Below are 23,275 nucleotides of genomic sequence, written 5' to 3' on the forward strand. Positions count from 1 at the left end.
CACACGCTACCAGTTTAACACACTTGAACTACAGCCCAAATTAAAACCAAAACTGCATTCTGGGCACAAATGAGAACTTGTGAATGGGTTTCCACACCTCTCCCTTCCCACCGTGCTCAGCTCCCAGCTTCACAAATGGCTGGCGCGCACCACTGATGTTGAGGCACAGATTTCCCTGCTTTGCCAAGCTCTGGGACGCCAGCGCACACCAGCCCTAACTGGGTCAGAGACTTTCTTTGTACGAGCAGGCTGAGCTGCGTGGAAATGGGAAAACTCGCTGGAGCCACGCAGCAGCTTCTTGCACACGTTCCTCTCCCAAAGCGATGGAGGGGATGGGGTGAGGAGGGGGAGTGGATGAAGTGGGGCTGAGCTTCCACCACACTTGATCCCCTGCCAGTGTAAGCTTCCTTACGGGGCTTACGGCCACGGCAGAAGTCCGAGTAAAGCCTTGGCTGCTCCCACGGCTGCCAAAGCTAAGCACCCTGGGATCAGAGCAGTGCCACCAAGCTCCGCATCTGTCACTCGGATCTCCCCCGTGCTCAGAAAGTGGAGGGAGGGCAAATAAGAGACAAATGAGTCTATTAGTATTTATTATTTGTATTATTATAGCACCTCAGTGCCTAGTCGTGGACCAGAATCACATCCTATTAGCACTGTGCAAACCCAGAGCCAAAGTACTATAGTCCCTGCCCCAGAGGGCTTACAATCTCTGTTTCTGAACAGGGGGGTACAAAGAGATGGAAGGGGTAAAAGGGAGCAGTGACAAAACATTGATCACTGTGACGGACAGTGTTGGTTTCCTGATAAGAACCATCAGTTCTTAAATGCTTAGTTGGATTTAGACATTCGCAGTCAATACTTTGTATTTCTCACGAAAAAAAGCATCAAGAAATCACACAGAAATTTATGTTATATTCAGTGAAAAACATTTTTCATTTCAAGAAACACATGTAAAGTAATTTTTTAAAAATAGTTTAGTTTGTATGTTCTAAGCAGGTATCTGAACACGTTTACAAAGTCTACACATGCAGTGTATAAAGAAAGTTAAAAATTTTTAACCAGCTTACTTTTTTTGGCTCATTCCTTTATTTAATTTGTACTCTTGCAAAAAAGAGTTACCTTTAAATTCATTTTTTTTTTAGAAAAAAATAGAAGTGATTTCATCTCAGCTACTTTTCTGGACACAATTGCATTTTCCTTGTGTGATACAAGGCTAGAGAACAACTGTGTATTTAGGAAACGTCTTTAACTGGTTTTATGCACTTCTCTAACCAAAAAGTGTGATTACAACTTTGTGCGAGAAGGGCATGTGCTTCACAAGTTTTTGCAAGCATATCTTACGCGCATTTTTTTAATAACTTGCCTGTAAGGGGCCAAATCCTCCTGTTCTGCTCAAAGGTTCTCTAAAGTCAACAGCTCCTTGACACTGTGCTCTACTCCGCTGGCCTCCTACTGTGTGTCATAGTTAATACTGTGAATAACTCAGTGGAGTTCAATATTCCTGGTTTTAACTATAATTACTCTATGGTAATAAGTGTTTGCAGGTTTGAATATCTTACAGAGGCGAGTAGGACAGTGTGATTTATCCCCATGCAGAGGGATAAAGGGAAACAAGAACTAGCTGGACAGTTGGTAAAATCATTAAACATTTTCCATTATCAGTTCTGTTAATGGATAGCCCCCACCGAAATCATGCAGGTAGCCTATACTCTCTACCTGAAAATAACTTCCAATATTAGCTTTCTTCTATGCATTCTCTAAACTGCTGTAAACATCCAAGATACTCCTATATATATATGTATAGGTGTATATATATATACACATACACACAGACATACCTATATGTACATATACATATACGCGGATATATAGCTGTGATAAAGTTAGGAAAAAATAACGTAATTTTTATTGCATTCTTAAGTATAATCGAACAAGGGTATTATAGGCACACGTCTTAACTACTTGTCCTTACTACAGTCCTAAAGCTCATTTACCTGAGATCTGCATCTGTAAAAATAAAGTTCCGTTTTTAGCTATATGTTACAAAAGACTAAATATCAGCCCCACAGATATGAAATTACAACTTAATTTTCAGACTAATTTACTACAAGTAAAATATGCTGTCTTATAAAAAAGATACTGCTGAAAGAGATACATATTAAAAAGGAAACACGATTCTTAGAAGTTTAAAAATCTCCCTACGCCTTCCCACAATGTAATAAATTTGTAAAAAATATTTGACACAGAAAATCTCCACAGAAAGCATCCTGCTGAAATCATGTACCCTTTAAGCCACCGATCTTGCAAAAGTTACATAGTTCAGGAGGGCAGACTCCATATTATAAGTATTTAATTTTCATCATCCCGTCTGTAGTGGATAGTTTGTATTTCCTGAGCTATGAACATAGCCATCTCTCTGGTGCCCGCAGCAATCACTCGGCAGGACATAAGATCCAGAGGTCCCCCTGAGGACAAAGAGGATTAACGAGAACTGTCTTAGGTGATGTAAAAAGGTGATGTATTCTTAAATATAAACCGAGCTGTAATTAGATAGCTTCAGAAACACTGAAACAACTTCATGTGTAGCTTCTTTTGGAGCAGGAAGGACAAGCTACTTCAGCAACTCCTATCTGGAAACCTCCAGCAAAAAAAATATTTCAGAAAATTCTAGATAAGTGCCAAAGTATGCAACAGAAGCAGCGAATGTCTAGATTTGTTCAGTATCCAACAATAAATGAAGATTCTCTTCTTTTAGCAGCACAACGGATAGAACAGAGATTAGTTCAACCAGTACACCCTCCTTCTTAATCCAGTCTATCTTTCCACGGTATCCATGTATCGGTCAGTAGTATACCATTTCTCTGAGACATGTACCATCTAAATTAATAAAGTACTAATCCGGAGACTGTGTTGTCCTTCACTCCTTCTGAGTTTTTCCTAGTCATGTATGTTCAGACACATATACCTGAGAGTCCTCCTTTCTCTGGAGGCTGTCTCTGCCGAAATCTGTTTGGAGTCTGAGCATATCTACCAATCTCCTGGGCTAGAAGGAGTACAGAAGGACTGTACTGAGGTAACACAAGTCAGCCCGAAATAACCACCCAGTCCCCAAAAAGTCAGTGAAAAAAAAGGATATTTTACTCACCTGAAGTGTCTATCACCGTGCCACCTGCCTCTCTAATAATGACAGTTGCCGCTGCCAAGTCCCAGCAGTGTAACCCAAACTGGTAATAGGCATCTGCAGCGCCGGATGCCAAATGGCACAGAGCCAGGGTCGAGCTCCCAATGACACGGACCCTAAACCCCGCGAGAAGGGGACACGGTAACGTAAAGCAGAAAATGCCTTTGAGCATTCGAGATCACGAAACATGCAATATACTTAAGTCTTTTTTTTTTTTTTTAAATGCCTTTTGGTCACAAATGTGAGACATGTATTGTAAAATGTCTTACCCGTGTGCTTGGGCCTTGAGCAAACTCTCAATGTTACCAAGGAACAATTTCAAAGTTGCAGGGTCACGTTTTGGACCAATTTCTGTTAAAATTAAGGCCTTCGAGATATCTGCAAGGTAGATAGTTGTTTCCATTAATTCAACAGCTTCTAGGTAGATTCTGGAAATTTGTTTTTAAAATAAACACTAATGGACTTTTAACACAAAAACAATTTTCATGTCCCTCTTTTCACTCCAAACTCTTTCATAGGATAAGTGACAACTTTGCATAAAAATTCAAGCAAGACTAGATTTCTCATATCAAATGGTCTGATTTAAACACACTTTTTTAAAAAAGAACAGGAAGACTAAAACCAAGAATGCCTATTTACACTCCTCTTTCCATACATTGTTTTATTTCATTGACCAGACAGCTTTTGGCAAATTCACTAACATTAGCAGACAACTAAAAATAATCCAGTGACCTTACAACTATTAATGATGCTAATCTAATCATATTTGAAAACCAGATTTCTTGAATAGGGAAATCTAATGTAATTTGTTAACGAATTATAAACATTTGGAAATACGGTTAAGAGGAAAGAAAAGTTTCTACCTAAACCACCAGTCATGTGGTAATAGCTCCACTTCATTCTCACATTTCAAAGACTGAAGACATCTCATGACCAAAAACTCCTTTTTCTGATGACAGATTAAACCAGTATCTTAATTAATTATAATATATGAATGTTACATTTGCATTGTATTCAGAAAGGGCAATTCTGACCTACAGCAGATGAGGATATCAGCCTTGTGTACAGCCACAGGAGAGACTCACAGTGACTTGTAGGGTGTTGAAGTAGTCCTCATGTGAGATCTGAATATTGCTAGTATATAACAAGCGTATGCCAATGTAGGTGGAGATGGTTGATCGAACGCCAAGAGTCCCTGCTTCTGCTGTGCCAGATGAACTTGGAGGCGTTAGAGACATGACAAAACTCAAAGGTTTAGCTGTTGATTACTTACTAATTAGGCTGTGCTCAAGTGTCAGGTGTCACCTTCTACCCTGGGTTAAAGGCTAGGTATTTATTCAGATAGCGAATGTCTACCTGGTTATTACAGCTAATTGCATAAGCTGAAAGCTCTTAGCAGAAGTAGCAAGGAGGTTTTCAAAAGCAAATTAGGCTGGAGTGAGACATCATTTAATTAAACAGGCTACCAATGAATTTAGTATTGCAGAGGAACATTATGGAGTCAAGCAATGCAGTAAATGTTTGGTGAGTAACAGGTATGTAATTAGATTAAAAGTTACAGGGTATCACAAAACTTAACTGTAGGAACATAGATTTAACAATCGCTTTTAAAATTACTGCATTAAAATATAGAAACACCAATCCAGGCACGCTGCAGGGTATTTGTCATTCAGCTACCACTGAAAACTCTGGGTGGTGAAGGCAATCGGTTTTAGATCTTTTTGCGTAACAGACCCAATTTATAATTACAGAACATTTAATGCACGCCTCATTGCTGAAATGCACCAAGCATTCACATCACACCAGTCATAGCTAGGTCATGACTAAGATAGTTGATCTTTCGAGTTATTAAAATATTTCTAATGCATAAATGGATCTCTTCAATTTTTATCAAGGCTACAGGTAGAAATTGGATGAAGAGACCAAGGCAAGAAAGAGGGAGGTCTCTGCTTAGGAAAAGGAGCTGGCTGATCACAAGACTTGATGGGGTTTCAGGAATTCAAGGTACAAGAGAAATTCTACTGACTACTCCTCACTCTGATAGAGGCAGAAAAATAAGGAGGCTTGGTAGAAGAGATTTAACAGTGATATGGATAGATTTATGAGGAAAATACCAATTCTGTTGACCACAGCAGATTAAGAAAAGAAAATACACTTACAATATTAGCACATGTAAGGCCTGACCTGAATCTAAGCATGAGAAGAAAGTATCACTCAAGATCAAAGGCAAGATGGATCCTTCATTTAAGTGTATCCTGATTGCTTGGACTCCCATATCAGACCTCTACAAAATTTGGCATTGACAAAGAACAGTGTTTGCCTGGACTGTGATTTCAAATGATTAAATCTGAACAACGAATGTATAGCATAGATCAATGTTATACAACAGTCACATTTCCTGAAAATAAAAGGCATGAAGTAACATGACAGCCTAGGTGTCCAGCACGTCATGCATTTGTGAAGGCTACTTGAGTTCCAGTGGTAGGTACAGCGAAACACACTCTCTGTTCCAGGGTTGGTTTATTTCACTGAAGCCACAGTCCTTACAGGAAAAGAACAACCATGATTTTATACACTTAAAACATCAATAGAAGTGAGACTAAAGAAGATCCATCTTCACTGGGGAAATTGCCCACCACCAAATGATGTCTCTCAAAACAAAGGAAAATTTCAAAGCATTTGGAAGGGCAGAAGGTCCACTTCCCTTGCTATGTTCTAGACATTCATACAGACTGGAAGACCAGAGAAAGGAGGACAAAAGTGGCACGTGCCAAAATTGTTCCTTGCTCAAACAGAAACCAGAACTTTGACTGCAAAAGTGAGTGAGGCTATTTTGAGAGTGGCTCAGCCAGCCCACCTGGGAGCACCCCTAGTTTTTCCTGATAGTCTCTGCCTCAGCATGGGCTTTTGTGGAATATGAGATATTCAAGCACTGACAAAAACGTGATGTATAATCAAGGATTAAAATCTCAGGCATCACTCACTTTACAATTTGCTCCATCTCTCCAAATATGGAGAACCCAGCTCACTATTAATTTAGGTGAATAGCACTACAACAAATCTGTATGTTAAATTCTTGAATTTACTGTGTTTCATGCTCATTAGATCTCTCTTTGGGGTGAAATTTTTACCATCTCCTGTGTACAGTGATGTACATTTTTGGCACATGTCTGCTTCTGTCTACAACTGAGTGTTATGTTCTCCTCTGCATTTTGATTGATTAAAAGAAAACTTCTCTACACACGTCTGATTATTGTTATCTGTTATCATTAGGTAAACAGACAGATCTATTGACTTGGTTTACCAATAAAAGAGTTCCGTTAAAGTGTTGACTAAGTGTTGCTAGCTATTTGTATGCTGAAACATAACTCACACACAAAAGCAAGCTGTTAAAAAAACCCTAATGAAGCATGCATCCTTTAGTCTACTGTTAGCATGTATGCCTACAGACATAACACACTTTTTGGTGTACAAGTTTATTGGAAAATAAGTAAATAATGGCTGCCAAAGTATTCTGAATTTGATTCACCATTCCCATTGCATCTTGCTTGTAAAAAGTTATGCCAGTGTACAGCTGGAATGAAACTGGTGAATCTGCTCTTTCTTCCTCATTTTAAACAATGGTTATGATGCAAAATAATTTAGGATTATTTAAGTAGTTCATATTCAGATGCATATTTTAAAAAGAAAATGAGGAAAGTTGTGACTTTTCAGAAAAAAACAAACACATAACAACAAAATTATCATGCAGGTGAAATACTTTCCATCAGGATAATGATGTTCATTATCCTAATGACGATTTGCAACAAGTCTGAAACAAAATTAACATATTCCTTTTAGAGTTCTAACAAAATCTAGACCAACCTGTCTCTTTTGATACCTGAAGCCTTTTGTCATTACAAAATGCCCCTTGACCTCTTCTACCAGTGTATAATCGTTCTTCAGTGCAGTGGTAAATTACACCAAATTCAAGCTTTAAGATTTTGAAAAGGAAAGAAATGAATGCAACTCAAATTACTCATCATAAATATAAACAACTACTAATGGCAGAAAGATCAGCAATATTTTAATTGGTACATGTAATCAAGGATTATATCGATGCTAATAAACTGGAATAATTTTACTATTACTGTGATATTGAGATATAGGTCATATAAAATTCAGTTTATAAAGAGAAGTTAATGAAATCTGTTCGTGATCTTCTAAACTCTTACTTGCGGCTTGTTTGTGCTCACATTAGAATGGATTAAAGCCTAAGCTGATTTCAAATTCACTGTATGTCTTTATTGAAAATATGCAGCAAGTCTTCTAAGGCCAGATTCTGAATGCTTTACTTTCACTGGTGAGCAGTTACAGCTAGAAGTAGTCCTGTTGACTTTGGCTGGACCCTGAAGATTTGCAACCCCAAATACATAGATACGATCAGTCAGACATCCAAAGTCAGAAATCATGGCACACTGTTCATTAACGGTGGATGCTTTTATATGCACTTCACCTGTCGTGATGCATTTAATTTGCCCGCCTTTTCAACCAAAGTAGTACACTCCAGTCACTTGTTCAAACGTTTCTCTGCAAAATCCTTTTGTTTACACATTAAAGTGAGAATCTCATGAAGTCACGACTCCAAAAGAAGGAGTTTGAAGAGAAATAGCAAATATTGTGACCCTCAATTAAAGCTTGAGAATGAGCAACACTGGAATTTTTGTAGGAGTATCTGTTTACCAACGAGAAGAGGGTTAGAATTTGACCCTTGATTTAAACGCAAGGTATTTAATATTTCCATTACTTTAATAAGTTTCACTACCAGATTTTAAAGCACTTACAAATTTCAATGATCAGCTCCTAAAATCACTCCTAGATAAATACTATTAACAGTATTTTATTTAGGGGTGGACAGATGCCCAAGGTCACAGAAGAAGTTGGTAACAAGGTCAAGAAAACATCTCAGATGTTCTAGACTCCAAATCTTTTCCTGTTGCTCTCCTCCATTCAATGTGAATAATCATCGGTGTTCATTAGAGACAATTCAAAGGGAATAGATTCTCTTTGCTCCCAACCCTGAGGTCCCATCTAAACCAAGGTTGTTTTTGAGGAACACACTATTAATAGACTTTCCCTCAAGACATCTGCAGGAATTTCTTCAGTACTCTTCAAGGCTTACATTCAGGCCGGTTCCCCTGTGTGTACTCTGGCTCCTTTTCAACTTACTGCTTTTTCTGCTTTTCCCATTTGTTTACTGAGGGAGATTTAACATCATTCATTATTTTTGTTTCAGCTTTGTTTAGTTTACATAACCCAAAATATGCAGCATCAAAATCATGATGGTGTTCTAGAAAACATAAATATTAGAGAAAGCTGTCTTGTAATAATATGTAGTATTCAAAAGGACCTTTGGGAATGGATAAACTTCAGAAAAGCATGGAAGTGTTTCTCTGCAGTTTCCATGTTTGAAAATTCTAACTAGAGAAGTACACAATATTATTCTGTTTAAATCAGTAAGAGCCACTAGCACATCTGAAAACTATGTTGTTACTGCACAGAATTCTTGCTGGCTTCACTTACAGTTATACATATATTTAAGATTGTGGAAATAGGCTGAGAGGCACATTCCTTGGCTATTTGAATAGCTATTTCTTCTCTGTATATCAAACTGTAAACCAATAACATCTGGAGAAAAGGCACTAGCATGAATGAGTATAGCTAGGAAACTCAAAATGGCACATATGAAGGCTAGGTACTTTTTTTCCCTCCTGTAATCAAGCTCTCATGCAGGAAATGTAGTTATTTTACTATGTTAAGAAAACCACCAAGGCAGATTAAATGAACTAGACTAGACTTTGTGCTCTTCATAGAAATCAGTTTTGAATTGCCTCATAACAGCAGTTAGCTTTCACAGATACTGCTAAGCAGGAAAGATGCAGTAATAATAACATAAGAACACTGGGATATATGTTTAAATTAGGAATAGGCAGCATTATATTTAACTCATTATGGCTTTGTTTTACAAAACCTTGCTTACATCAGTACTCCCTTTTTTACCCAAATAAATCCTATAATATTTATAATAATTTGTAAAAATTGTCTTGTAATTGCCAGTTCGTGCAAGTAAGTTTTGCAGGACTACAATTTTAGACTAGTAGAGTATGATGAAATGCATTTAAAAACTGTGGAAAAACCTGAGTAGTGGCTGTTTTTTTTTTTTTTTAATTTTATTTTATTTAAAGTTTCCAGATGGTTTTGAGGCTTCTAACTAGCTCTGAGGTACCCATCTTAAAGAACACAGGTCATACCTCTTTGTTAACAGCAAATCCAATGCTCACTGCCACTGTTGGAAATCTGTGAAAAATAAGAAATGAAGTATTACTGATGAAAAATCTCTCAATTTACTCCTTACGCAAACCTCTTAGGCAACAAAACCCCACACAGAGCTCTGTGATTTTGCTTGTGTCAAAATGCTCTTGACATTGTACTATTTCTCTTTTGTCAGCCTCTTTAACTTTGTCAGTTCCTTTAAAAATGTAATTTAATATTGGAGAAGGCAAGAAATAAACACATGAGAATATCAGTTTTTTTATACTAAATGTGTTGTATATTTTAGTGATCTTTCTGCTTTAGTGTAATTGAATTATCCACTACAAAATCACTGATGTTTTCATAACGAGTCATCACTTTTAAGAGCACATTTTGTTCAGGTTCAAGCATCTGAGATACTAATTAAGTAGCATAGAGATACCTTGCTGCTGACATCAACATAAGGTGAAACCAGTTCCTCTACCCTCTCATTCGTCAAAGTGATGATAATGTATTTAATTTGGTCCTTTTGACTAAAGCAGAATTATTGCATTTTAAACAACGAAATAAATTCATTTCTTAAAACATGTTTTTAAAAGGACTGTAAAGGTCCAGAAAATATTGCTAGAAGATTTCACTTAATTGCATGAAACACCAGCACATGTCATCCCCCACCCTCCTTGAATTCTGCGTAATTCCACCAGAAGTCAAGGAAATACTTCTTTTTTTTTTTTTTTTTAAATTATAACTTCAGTTAAGTCACTAACTATAAGGCAGAACATATTTCATATTTAAGGTTTTTAAGTAGAAGTATTATGAATAGTCATTAGTTTACAACACCTAGCACTCGAATGACAAATTAAATTTTGCATTTTGCAGTAACGATCCCTAGATTTCTTTTTGCAGAGAAGCGCATAGAAATTTAAAACTTAGTTTTCAGTTCTGCGCTACATATATGCAATGGTTGTACTTCCCAGGAAAAATGAGGTATTTGTATTTGAAAGGGAGAAAACACAACTGCTAGAAGGAATGTGTAACAACCACATAAGGCGTTAGGCCAAGTGTCATCATAGCACAGCCTTGTTCCTCCAGTTCAGCTCAAGTCTCTGCATGTTAATGTGTAGTTAAATATAAACGAGCTGTGAGTCAGGAGCTTTGGGTCATTAAGCAACCAGCAGAAACTTTAGTTTACCTTTAGATAACAGTATAGAGCTCTCCAGCACAAACACACACTCCCTCAGATACACTACGCGAGGTATAAAAAGATAAAGGGATGACTCCTACTTAGGAGTCAGAGGAACAAATCTACCACAGTAAAAGACCTTTAAGCGGGAGGGAGGATTTGTGAGAAGCTACATTTTGCTTTTTTATGTATTTCCCAGTTCACTTACGGCTCACCTATGCACAAAGTTGCACGTTCCATCAACAGGGTCAATAATCCAGGTCGGACTGTCAGTGAGGACACATTTTGAACCAGCAGCAGTAGATTCTTCTCCAATAAACCTGCATTTGGTGTGGAGTAAAACAAGTGTCCCAGAAAATTAGCTTAGATACATGACTTGGAAAGTCAAATCCATCTTTCTGTTTTTGAAGAGATACTTAATTTTTATATATATATATATTTTTTTTTGTATAAATGTATATGTACATATAAACACACATATCACTTTTTTCATTTAGGAATGAGGAACTTTCACAGAAACTTTGAAGGAGAGTTCTCAAATTTATAGCACACTATTTTACATAGTAAAAAAGAACTCCATTTATGTTCACTTTCCCAATACACCATTAAGAAAGTAATGAAAATGAATGCAGAAATGGATCTGAAGTGGCATCCCTGGAAGCCTAGAATTATGCAGAATGCAATTTTATGGGCTAGGCCTGTCTCTTGCAGTAAGTAATATAAACTGCTAACTGTAGCTGCTTCTCTTTTGCAGTCAAATTCAGTCAGCAGGAAATAATGCACTCTTAGAAAATCCACAATGTCACTCCTACTTGAATTTTTTTACAGTAGTCTGGCTCAGGAAATTAAAAGCTTTACAAAGCTGAACTTTCTTTTTCCCATGACCCAGAGAAAATCAACAAATTATTTTTTTTTGTTTGTTGTTTGGATGCACAAAGCACACATTGAAATCTGAGCTCATCTTCTCTTCTGTTGTTCTGTCCCAATTTCTTTTAGTAGATATGCTTTTTTTTTTCCCCCCTCTGGGAAACGAACATCCAGTTCTGGCACATTTCCTGCTGACCTTAATTATCCCTGCTCTCTCATAAACTGCTCAGGGTCTGCTTCTATAAGTGCTGTGCAGGTGCGGCTCTCACAGATTTGAATCAAGTCCTGCATGTACAGAGGTGTAGAATCAGACTGCTAGTACTGAATCTTTCCTGTGGTTTCACATTCGAACAACTGGTAGTGGTATTCAGAGTTCCTGCAAATGCTTGAAGACAAAAAAGCTTCTCTCGAAGACACAAAGAGTGAAAAATTGGATAAAATAAAGAGAAAATGTCTGTTGCAGAAACAGTTGCTTCCCTAGGAGTAGAGTAGCAGCTATCTTCTTTCAGGCCCTCAATGTGCGCTGTGTGATGCCACATAATGTTTGCACCCACGAGCTTAAAATGCTCGGCAGACAGCACAGGAGGAGACTTCTTGAATTTTCCAAATGCTGCCTTGCCTTTACCTCAGTAAACAGGGACTATTTTGATGGCATTACGGGCTCCCAGCTGGTATGGAGAGGGAAGTAGGAAGTGTTTGTTACTATTTTCATCTCCATTGAAGATAACAGCTGAAGGACGAAGTGTTAGTGTGCAACTAAGAAATGAGAAAGACTTGAACAAGTGTTTGGAATTCTCTGTCAAACATAACACTTTGCAGAATCTTTGCTCTAAATATTCCATTATTTTGTCTTGTATTAGCACCTAAACTCAACCATACACTTCAGCTGCACGGCTGGATGCAGAGGAAGCTCACCTTTTTGAAGGTGGAGCACCTTACATCCCATCTCAGACTCTCCATCTTCCCCTTAAATTATGCCTCTGCTTCAACCCTCTCTGCCAGCTCTCTCAGCCAGAGCCTGAACTGTAGCCATTGTCTTGCCAGCCAAAGAAATGTGAAATGGGAACTTCTTTAAAGACAAAACTATTTCTGTGTAAGGTGTTTTGCCCTCAAGTATCGTAAGTCTGTCCCTCTCCTTTTCCTTACAGCAGGGTGGAATGCTGCAGTCTTCACATACAGAAACGCTAACATGAAGCCAGGGCACAGCAGTGCCATTGATAAAGTCTTGATGTCCATGAACAATTTTTCCAAAACAAATGTAGGACAAATTAGGTGCACATTTTATGAAATTCAGACTAATAGGTTAAGATAAGGCCCTTGCTATTATACAGTACTGGGTACTGTGAGGGGCCCTCAAGGCCAACATCAGATGTGTTGCTCTATGGCTCTCTGTCCTGTAAAAACAGGCAAACTAAGCAAAATATTCAACCTGAAGTACTAGAGACCAAATTTTAGGAACAGCTTGAGAAGTAGGAGGGGTAGTCAAGTTATTACAGTAGTTAATTTAATATGCCAGCCTGCCAGCTCCATTGACCTCTCTTCAAATCTGGATTAAAGTTTTCTCCCACTGAAAATGAGTCCAGTAATTTTAGCCTAGCCTTAGTGGACATCTGTTCATTCCATGATGTCACTCTGAAATTCATTGCTGGAATGAATTGCAGGGAAACTGCAGCACAGCATAAATGTCAGCCAGTCAAGTGCAGGAGGTTCAAACTGGGGCTGTCCCTCACCTGTACCCTTACGGGGGTCTGAGGGCAGAAACCCGGGCAGCTAGAGCTGCATGTCACCCTCTGCAATGGCTGTGTCCTGATTTTAATGTCTACAGGATTGAGGTCACGATTAACACCAAAAACGACAACTTGTGTAATAACACAGGCAAATTGTACAATAGCCTTTTTCAACAAGTAGCCCCTGATATTCTGGCTGTGCCTACCCACAACTCAAAGATCTATCAGAAGAAATATCCTTTTGAAAAGACTTACTTGCAGCATGTCAGAGTAACAAAGAGTGGGCAAAGATGAAAATTTTGGTGAAGCACGAATGAGGATGATACATATCACTTAGCCAAGCAGAGAGAAGAAGAAACAAACATAGGACAGAATTACCTTTTTACAGGTTTTCCTAATATTTCTCTTTACTTCTGAGTACATTTCCAACATCTCAAGACTCATCACTGCCACAGTGCAAATGGCACAGATTCTCATGGGATTCCTTTTAATTTTTTGAATTCCTAAATTACATTTTATGATTCAGAAAACATAAGAATCAAGATGATTTAAGTGAAAAATAACTGAAATCTTCAGTGCTGCTTTCAACAGTCAGATTAGGGGAAAGACTGAACACAATTTAAATGATCTTTTAACGTTTTTGTTGCACTTTAAATTAAAGTGCTGTTGTGGACTCCTCATTGCAAGTGTTCTAATCTAGTCTAGTTAAATCTAGTTTTAATTTATTATTTAATCTAAATGCATTTACTGTCTGAAAAAACTCCAACCAAAACCAGCAACCAATATTAGCAAAAAAAAAATTGTCTTGAAGAAACAGCAATTCCTTCATTTACTTATAAAGTCAGAAGTTAACTGTACAGAGTTAATAAAGTCAGAGATTTTTCAGTTCCTAGGCCTATGTTGACCTTACAATTTCTTTTCCCATTCTGAGTAACTAACTGGAGTGCTTCTGATGATTCTCGTTTTATGTGAAATATGTATGTTTTATGTTCTCTGCCAGATTGTTCAAGGGAAAAAAAAAAAAACGACATAAGAGCGGAGATGAGAAAAGAGCAGAGCCAGCAACAGTAGAAGGAGTATTACAAAAATAATAGGCATGTAAAGCCTGGCACCCTCTTGAGAATCGTGGCCAAGAACCACGTATTATGCTGTACAGTACTGCTTCGATATGTGATCACACACAACACGTATTTAGAAAGCCGTATTTAGTATTCGACGTTCCTTCTACTCCATCTTATGGTGTTTTTTTTCCAGCAGCATCACTGACAATCAGGTTAGTAGATGAGCCCTCCAGATTTTCATCTTTGTTGATTTCTGTGCAGTGCTAGACGGTAAGGCTCATCTCCATCAGAGATGCACACAGTTAGAAGGAAGTCATACAGTATTTAAGGGATACACAGGCTCTGCAGTGGCTCTGCAGGAAAATGAATTTTATCCTTGTGGACTGAATTCAAATGTGGAAATCGATTGCAGAGTCTCTGCATCACACCAAACCCAGCCAACTAATACAAAACCTCTCTCTAATCTGTGTATGTGCCAGGAGTGATTATTTTCAAGTTGACCATAATAATTCAAGGGGAGTCAACAGTCTGATCTATTTTTAAAACCTTGGGTTGACACCTGATATAGTAATTATATCCTGTTTATGTATATGCATCAAATGATGATAAATAACCCTGCTTCCCACTGATTTTAGGATTCTACACAACACAAGGTAAATGTGATTAGGTACAATACTTGTCCTGATCTGGTAAACGCTTATGTGTGATAGCAAAAGAAAGTGAAGGACAGGTCTGCAGGATGGGACCTTTGCTATCTTTAATTTCGGCTACATTTTAATAGATATCTTTAGCATAATTCTTATATAATAGAGAACAGCTCAGTATTACGAAAATTGTGGAGATTCATAAGAAACCTTCATACATTATGTCCCTACAGGGGAAACATTACTACTAAACACACATATTAAGAAACATAACTATTAGAAAATATAAAGTACTAAGTATAGGGAAGAGATACTTTTTTAAAAAGAAGTCCTATGAAAGCGTCCAACAGCAATAGGTTAGTATTTAAGACAGATATATAGACTTTTAAGGTTACCTTTAAATGCCAGTCAGGTATATAGCTTTTAAAGGAAAAAAGATCGATAGTTTCTTTTTATAGGTACTCACCTGTGGGAGGGAAACTTCTCTTTCAGAACAGAAATAATTAAATTTTCCACAAAATGATCAGTTTCTGTCACTAGATCTGCTGCGGACGTCTTTGTGGACACTTGTTTCTCCTCTGTTAGAGCTTTCCTAATAATCTGAAACAGAAGTTGACAAATCAGATTTGTCGGCCATTCATCCTTCACTAAAATAATATATTTACTGAAAAATTATAGCTAATCCCGAAAAACATCTGTAGACCTAATTCTACCAGAGCCTGTTGTAATTTTTCTGATTAAAAATCCTTCTGAGATAATGAGTAGTCTTTGGGAACATGGCATTTTGAATCACTCTGCAAGAACCTCTCTTGACAGTTCAGAAAAGGATCGACGAATGGGATGCAACTAACGGAATAAAAGGATAATAGCAGTCATTGTTATTTAGGAAATCATAAAAAAACCCCACATAAGATAAGAAAGAGCCTTGAGGTTCAGGAATTTTTCATGGAAACCCCCTTTTGTTTTTTTTTTTAATTTACAGGACCAATACCTCACTGCTTTCTTACTTCAAAAAACATGCAATAAAGCAAATCCCATTAGTTTCTTTTTTTGCCAACAAAGACATACAAAGTTTATTTTTTTCTCATGTATATGAGCTTCTGGAACTTCAAGTGCTGACCATCCACTAATTCCCACAGAATTGCTATCTATTTAACAAAAACAAAAATTTAGACTTTTCCTCAGATATGGAATGAGTGATCTAACCCTGGCTTATCTTCTGGAAAAGTCTTTATCTCCTTTTCAAGGGTTTTACTGTTATAAGCTCAGAACTAAACCACACCAAGTGCAAATGCACATATGGGAAAACAGTTAATAAAAGCTTTTTCCCAGTTTTCTCAGTTTCATTCTGTTTTTTTCCACTCCTTCATTAAAAAGAAAAATAAGGAGGCAGGATGATGATGCTGAAACTGCAAAAGGAGCTGACTTATTTTTTCATCAGTGAAAATGATAAACAATTTGAAATTAGGACAACCAAAGCAAAGCAAAAATTAAGCACCACTTATTTGTGTAGAATTATATTAACTAACACCAGCACCAACAAGATCAATATTCCAAGTCCCTTCTAAAACTTATATATTTCAATTGTTTAACTAAATGTCCATTGATCAAAATATTTTAAAACCATCTGAAGAGAAGTGTTTGACAACCAGAGAAAGCAGTTCTGCTGTATTATGCATGGGAAAGGGAACCAGCAACTCCCAAATTTGTCTCAGCTCTCATTTTTCATAGTATGATGAAGGGTGTGCTGATTGTTCTGACAAGTAATTGATATTGCTGACTGCTGCCTTAGTACAGAAGGTATCTGGACGAATGTTTCTGTTTCGTTAACTGTAAAACATAAGTTACGCCTATTTACTGAGCTTCCGAGGGCAGGTTAATACTTTTTGGTCTGAGATCTTGCTAAAGTTCATTATTGAATAGCAAAATATTAACCACACTTAATCTTTTTACTCCCCTCAATGTCCTGTATGGTTTTCTTGATGCTTTTACCATAGAAGCATAATAGCGCAACTCTAGGATGGCCCTTGGGCTCCTCTTCGGTCCAAAGCAAAATCTAAACCACTCCAACCATCTCAGCTGCCTATTCTAAAAAACTGCTATGCTGATGCCTTTAATTTAAATTGTTGTTCTTTACTTTTATACTGCTTATGTACAGGTAAATGCTTGGAATTGGGCTCCAAACTTCATGTAGTCAAACAGATGAGGAATACTACTTCTCATTTTTTGCCTTAAATACTCCTTTCAACAGAGAAGATTTGAATTCCTTTTTAGCAGTGCTATGTTCCTGACTCCTCTTCGATGGATTGAGGAAATTTTTGTAGCCATTTAAATCAGTATGTGCCACTGCTCAGCTGGGGAGCGAGCTCACACCTGAGCCTTGCTGCAGAAAGAGCAGAGGCGAAAGCTCTCCTGTGGATGTGCTCTGCCATCAGTTGCTTTTCATTGTGTACTCTGGCACTTGATGTCTCCTTTTTGAATACAATCCTTTGCACCTCTCATCATTTAATTTAATATTTTTCATTTCTGATCCTTCTTCTCGTTGGTCATGGCCATTTTTAACTTGATTCCTGTCCTCCAAAGTGCTCGCCGTTCCTCTCGCTTTGATCCGTTTGTGGTTTTTACATGCGGGGTGGCATATACTCTATTCTGTCATTCAAGTCCTTCATTAAAATACTGAACACTTATCAGGTCCAAAAGTGGATTTTTGCAGGATCCTGTTTGATATGTTTCACCAATGTGACAGCTATTAAAAGCACCCCTACTTGGACTTACATGGAAATTACATGGAAGAGCTCTTACAAAAAGCTTTTCTGACACACATTACTCAGCCCTGCAATGGGCTGCTTCTCCCCACCTCTTGTGCAACCGGCGTGTTGAGGGGAGAGCAGGAGAGAAGTCATGCTGCTGCGCTGAAGTCACCAGCTGCAAATGGGCACCACATCTGTATTAGCTCACCCATGATACCAGATGACGCTGTGGGATGGACGGGTCTCTGCTAATTCTCTGCCTCTTATGAAGGGTCTGACAAAACAGATCATATGCATTTGCACCAGCTTGTATACGCATGTGATGCAAGCCAGTGTCTCACACAAAGATCACGTTCCCTTCACCATTGATGAAACAGCTTTTATTCTTCACAAATTTATCAAATAGCTGAGAGCTGTCCAGAATCCAATTTAGGTTGAATAATCCCTAAAAATCATCTGCCTACAAAGAATGTTAGGGCTTGGTGCCTCAGAGTACTTTGAGAGCATCACTTGGCTCCTCTCCTTGCTGAAGTCTTATGATAAGATTTGTAGATACCTACTGCAATTGCCTGGTCTTCCCGGCTGGGTGTGGAGCTTCATAAAAGTCTCTCTCTAGGTAACAGGCAGCAGGTAAGTGGAAGATCAAAGGAAGTACTGGTTGATGAAACGAAAACAGCTGATTGCTCCTTATCACTATTATACAATGAAATTGGCAACCAAGATGCTGTATTTTGGCTGTAAATGCATTTTACTAGGCTTTACCATTGTAATATAGGCTGTCCCTACATTATGGAGATTTTATGGTGATTTCTAAGCAGCTGATTTTTGGGAGCGTGGTCATTTAGAGCAGAGTCACTTAACACTTTTAGCCCATGCTGCCCCTCCTCTAATAAAGAATGGGCTAGATCTTATCCTAGTATCCTCCTTGGGAGCATTTTGGGGTTAAGCAAAGTGAAGAGCAATTACACCAGTACATGCATGAAGACCACATCACAGAGCAAGACCCAGGTTGTCCCTGGTCCCTCTCTCATTTCCTACGAAGCAGGGAAAATGGAGCTGCAAAGGCTCAGTGCAGTCATGGTCCTGGACTCTTCCTCTCCTAATGCCTTTGTGACACTAAGTCAAACAAAGGAGAATGGAGAGGACAAAGGGCTAAGATGCCTTCTCCCCCAGCACCTGCCAGGAAAGCGACCTACAGTGAGGTGCTTGTGTTAGATATTTCATCTCACCACATTGCATTGCTTGTGTTCACCGCACGCTTCTGGGAGCTCCAACATGGATTTACTTGCTTGCAATATTGTCCTGAAATATTTGCTCACTGGTAAAATCAAACATCTAGATAAAAAGCATAACTACCTGCAAATAATTTGGGAAATATCAATCTCGTTTGCTAAAAAATTTGTCCACGTTCCATAGAAATTAGCTTAACAATATCCCCTGGGAGTGAATATGGGGAAAAAAAATATTGGCTTTTTGGAATATCAGTGGAAATCTTGCCTTTTTTTTTAGTAGGATTCTGCTAGGTCTCTTATGCCTCTTAAAATTATTTTCTGGAAAAAAAGAGGGAGAAAAAAAGTAGTTTGTATGGACTTCAACAACCTAGCTTCTAGTCTCAGTTTCTTAGACTTGTTTTCACCTGGACGCACATCTACTCATTTTGGTGAATTTCTCCAACTGTAATTGCAGAGAACTGTGCAAATATTACTCAGTGCTCTCAACAGCATCAAAGATGCAGAGACTAGTCGTGCCTGCTTTTCTTTAGCAAAAATTCATATTAAGCCAACGGGCGTACTCTCATGACCACAGCAAGCAGAGTTTACTCAAAGAAAAAGCAGAAGAGACGTTCAAAAAAGTGCAGTTATATGTTGCCTTATAGGGCATAATAGACATAATTTTAATGCAGGTCAATTACAGAGATTACAAAACCATGGCCATTCTCATTATGAAATAGCCATTTTAAACGAGAGCCTATGATATTTCGTAAAAATAATGGAACTAGGTAAAAGGATGGACAAGAGAGGCAATGATTTTAACCTGGGAATAGAAGTTACTCCAGCAACATCACTTTTGACATATATTCAAGCAACCCTTACTTTATAAGACTTTTAAGTCTAGTAGAAACTATTCCAGAGCATAGACGCTTATCTGTTGGAAAGAAGATATATTTTACTTATACTCATGAAACATGATGCAATATAAACCAAACCGTCGTGAAAGCCAAAAGGGGAGACCAGGAAACTGTATTAACAATTTAACTTCTAGAAATCCACAATCTTCACTTGCATGCCTTTCTTCAGGTTGGCCTCTGCACCAAGACTGTTGTAGACACTTTCCAATGATTCAAAGCCTTCCTAACCTGCCATGGTCCTGGGAAATGGAGGGCTTTAAAAGAAAGATTGGAGTGCCAAAATTTCAGGCAGGGATGGAGACAGCACTCAGAGAGTACAAGCAGATTTTTGGAGATAGAGGCAAAGGTGGCGAGGTCTGAGGGATGGGAATAGAGGCAGAAGAAAAAGATTAACTTGACCAGTGGAATTGACTATTTTTGGTGACCAAAATGAAACTTGATTTTATCAGTCAATTTTCAACAAAGATCCAGTCCCACCAAACCTATGTTACACTGCATTTAGTGTTCTTATCTCTAGCTTCTATTGGGAATAGCTGGCAGTGGATTGACATTTAAATAAAAGATACAGGTCTATCTGCAACTTTTCTTCCATAAGGATCTCTGATGGTTTTCGTAACTAAAAATATTCTTTAACATTACAGAGTTAATAAAAACCCTAGCCAGTTCCAAACTTCTACTTAAACAACATCCTTGATTGGTTTAAGCTTGGCCTGCCAAGGAATCGGCCATTTCCTGCCAGTTGCAAGGTAGCGACGGCAAACTGTGAACTAAAAGGATGCAAGGATTAATCTTCTGGAATGTTTATTTCTTCCAGGAAAAGGTGCTTAGCTGTGATCTTCTGGACAAGTAAAATGGCTGGAGATGCTTATGGCTGTCTTCACAAATTGATATTTTCAGAAATAAGGTGTGGAAGCTTGAGCAAGTCATGAGAGTGTCTCTTGTGAAATGGCTGGCAGAATGAGTATGCTGAAGAAACTCCCGTTTGGAGAGTCTGTGAGAGCATGACCTGTCATCCTGATTTGGATTATCCATTTATTCCTTCTATTATTGAAACTAGTCTCCTTTCGCATTCTCTTCATCTCTGTCTGTTTTCTACTATGGAGAAAATACGTTTAATAATACATACTGAGGAAAAGTTACAGGTCCTGGACATGAGACAGAAAAGGGGGCTCCTTAAATCATAGTGTACAGGTGAAAAGTGTGTTTCAAAATATAGTAGAATGGAAGCAGAAGAGAAATACATGTTGCTGAGGTTTGTCTTCTACCCAATTTCTCATCCAAACAATCTGCTGATGTCACTTCTTGGCTCTGTTAGAGATGGTGGAAGTTTTGCTGCTGTACACGGTGGGGCCAGGATGTCTCCTGAGATGACTAACCTTCTGCTGTGTTTGAAACATGGATCTCAAATAAGCTACTGTAGATCTTCACAGAGTCACTGCTGATTTATCTCTAGCGAGTGAATTTCAGTCACTCTGAAGACACTGGCATAACAAGAAGGCAAAACCTCCCTGATGTAGCTATTTTTCTCTGCACAAGCTGCTAAAAAACAAATGCCAGTATTGTAATGGGCAAATACACCATATTCTGGATAAATGCACAATGGCATAAACCTTCAGCTGTAGATTAACTCAACCTTAGCATCACAGCATGCTCCAAAACATTACAGTAGCAGAATAAACGCTTGGGGTATATTTGAAAAAGTTACTAAAGCACTTTCACACCGACAAATCTTTCCACCTTTTTTTTTTTTTTTTTTAATTAATTAAATAAAAATACTCCCAGTCACAAAACAAATCCGCTTTCATCCGAACCGCCTCCTCGTCCTTACGCTGGATGCAGCCGCCGGGGCAGCGGCCCGCGAGGGCAGCGGCCCCCGCTGCCGCCAGCCCTCCCGCAGCAGCGGAGAGCGGCCGAGGGCTCCGGCCCGGCCCGGCTTGGCTGGTGCCGAGCCCTGCCGCCCTCCTCCTCCTCCCCAGCTCTGCCGCACCAGCGAAGCGCCCACACGGCCTTTTCTCAAAACGCCTGGCTCTTTTTTTTTTTTTTAAATTTTTTTAAAATTTATTTTAGAAGCCAACCCGGTACAGCTGCCCAGGAGAAGGATGCTTCAGCCGCGGGGCAGCCCGGCCCGCCTCGCCCCGCTCGGGTCCCTCCGCGGCCCCGTCCCGCCGCCGGGCAGCCTCCCGGAGCGCAGCGCAGCGGGGCGGGCGGCGGCGCGGCTCTCACCTGCCCGGCGCGGAGCGCCAGCTGCACCGCCACCTCCGCGCACTCCTTCCAGGGGTCTCCGCCGTCGCCGGCCGCCGCCGCCCCTCCTTCCTCCTCCTCCTCCTCGCACGGCTTCATAGCGGCGGCGGCAGCTCCGCTGCCAGGGGCAGGGCCGGGGGCGCGGGGGGCCCGGCTCCCCGCCGAGGAGCGGCCGCTGAGGAGGGTGTCCGGCGCGCACACCGCCGCGCTCGCTCCCGCCCGCCCGGTGCGCCGCGGCCGTCGCTGTCACTCCGCGCCTCGGCGCCGCCCCGCCGAGGGGAGCGGGGCGGAGGGAGGGTGGCTCGGCGGCCGTCGCGATCAATGGGGAAGGCGGGCTGCGGCGCGGCGCCTGACTGCAGGGCGCTGGCTTTAGGTGAGCCCCGGGGGCGGAGAAGGGCCGGGAGAGGCGGGGGGTGCCACGACGAGGAGCGCCGAGGCCGCGGAGGGCAGGATGTGGCGGAGAGGCTGCCGGCCCGGCCCGGCCCGCCCCGCGCCGCCATGGCCGTGGCCATTGCCTGGCCGCCCCCCTCCCGACATGGCGCTGCGGCCTTTACCGCCGACCGGGCCGGGCCGGGGTCGCCAGCCTGGGGCTGAGGCGTTATTGTTTCCTCCGAGAGAACGACCCGCCGTTCCCTCAGGCCCGAGCGGCCCCTCAGGGGTCCCGCTGCCCGTGCCTCCCGAGCGCCGTCGGGAGAGGCCTGTCCGCCGGGCCGGGCGGCCCGGGGCCTTGCCTGCGCGCCTTCAGCCGGGGGCGATGCCGGGGCACGGCAGGTCGCGGTCAGCGCCGCCGGCGCTTCGCGGGGCGGAAGGCTGAGGGTTAGCGTCGAGTGTCTCAAGACTGAAGGGGAAAAGCGTGGGGAAAGCGGCCCCGGGAGCAGAAAGGCAGTTCAACAGATTTTTAATTTCAGCAGCTTGTTAGTGCTTGGGAATTAAAGTGTGTGGTAACAAATACTGTGCCCTTTAGGTGTTTCACTTCTCTTTATATGTCGTTTTGGATTCATCAAGAATGAGGGGAACTGAGAACCTCCTGTTCCAGAAACCATATAAGCCGAATTATTGTGCATTTGAGGCAGCAGAGCAGGGGACAGCGATTCTGATTCTAGATCCACCGTGTAGAGAACGGGTGGCCTGCGAGGAGCGATGAGCGCCTACTTACGCAGTACAGCAACCCGTCTGTAACACAACACCGAGCGGGTGTCGGG

General features: G+C 40.3%; 1 protein-coding gene across 1 annotated transcript; it reads right to left on the bottom strand.

The window, feature by feature from the left end:
- Positions 1-620: 620 nt before the first annotated feature.
- IMPA2 (inositol monophosphatase 2) lies at positions 621-22,172 on the bottom strand. The gene is made up of 8 exons (XM_086609195.1): positions 22,056-22,172; positions 15,421-15,554; positions 10,871-10,975; positions 9,472-9,517; positions 7,046-7,154; positions 3,451-3,559; positions 3,146-3,297; positions 621-2,465 (listed from the first exon to the last, which is right to left on the bottom strand). The coding sequence occupies exons 1-8, from the start codon at positions 22,170-22,172 to the stop codon at positions 2,350-2,352; spliced, it is 888 nt and encodes a 295-aa protein (XP_086465321.1). The 3' UTR covers positions 621-2,349.
- Positions 22,173-23,275: the final 1,103 nt, after the last annotated feature.

This window comes from Tauraco erythrolophus, chromosome 3, assembly GCF_009769465.1.
Source record: "Tauraco erythrolophus isolate bTauEry1 chromosome 3, bTauEry1.pri, whole genome shotgun sequence".
Taxonomy (NCBI): Eukaryota; Metazoa; Chordata; class Aves; order Musophagiformes; family Musophagidae; genus Tauraco; species Tauraco erythrolophus.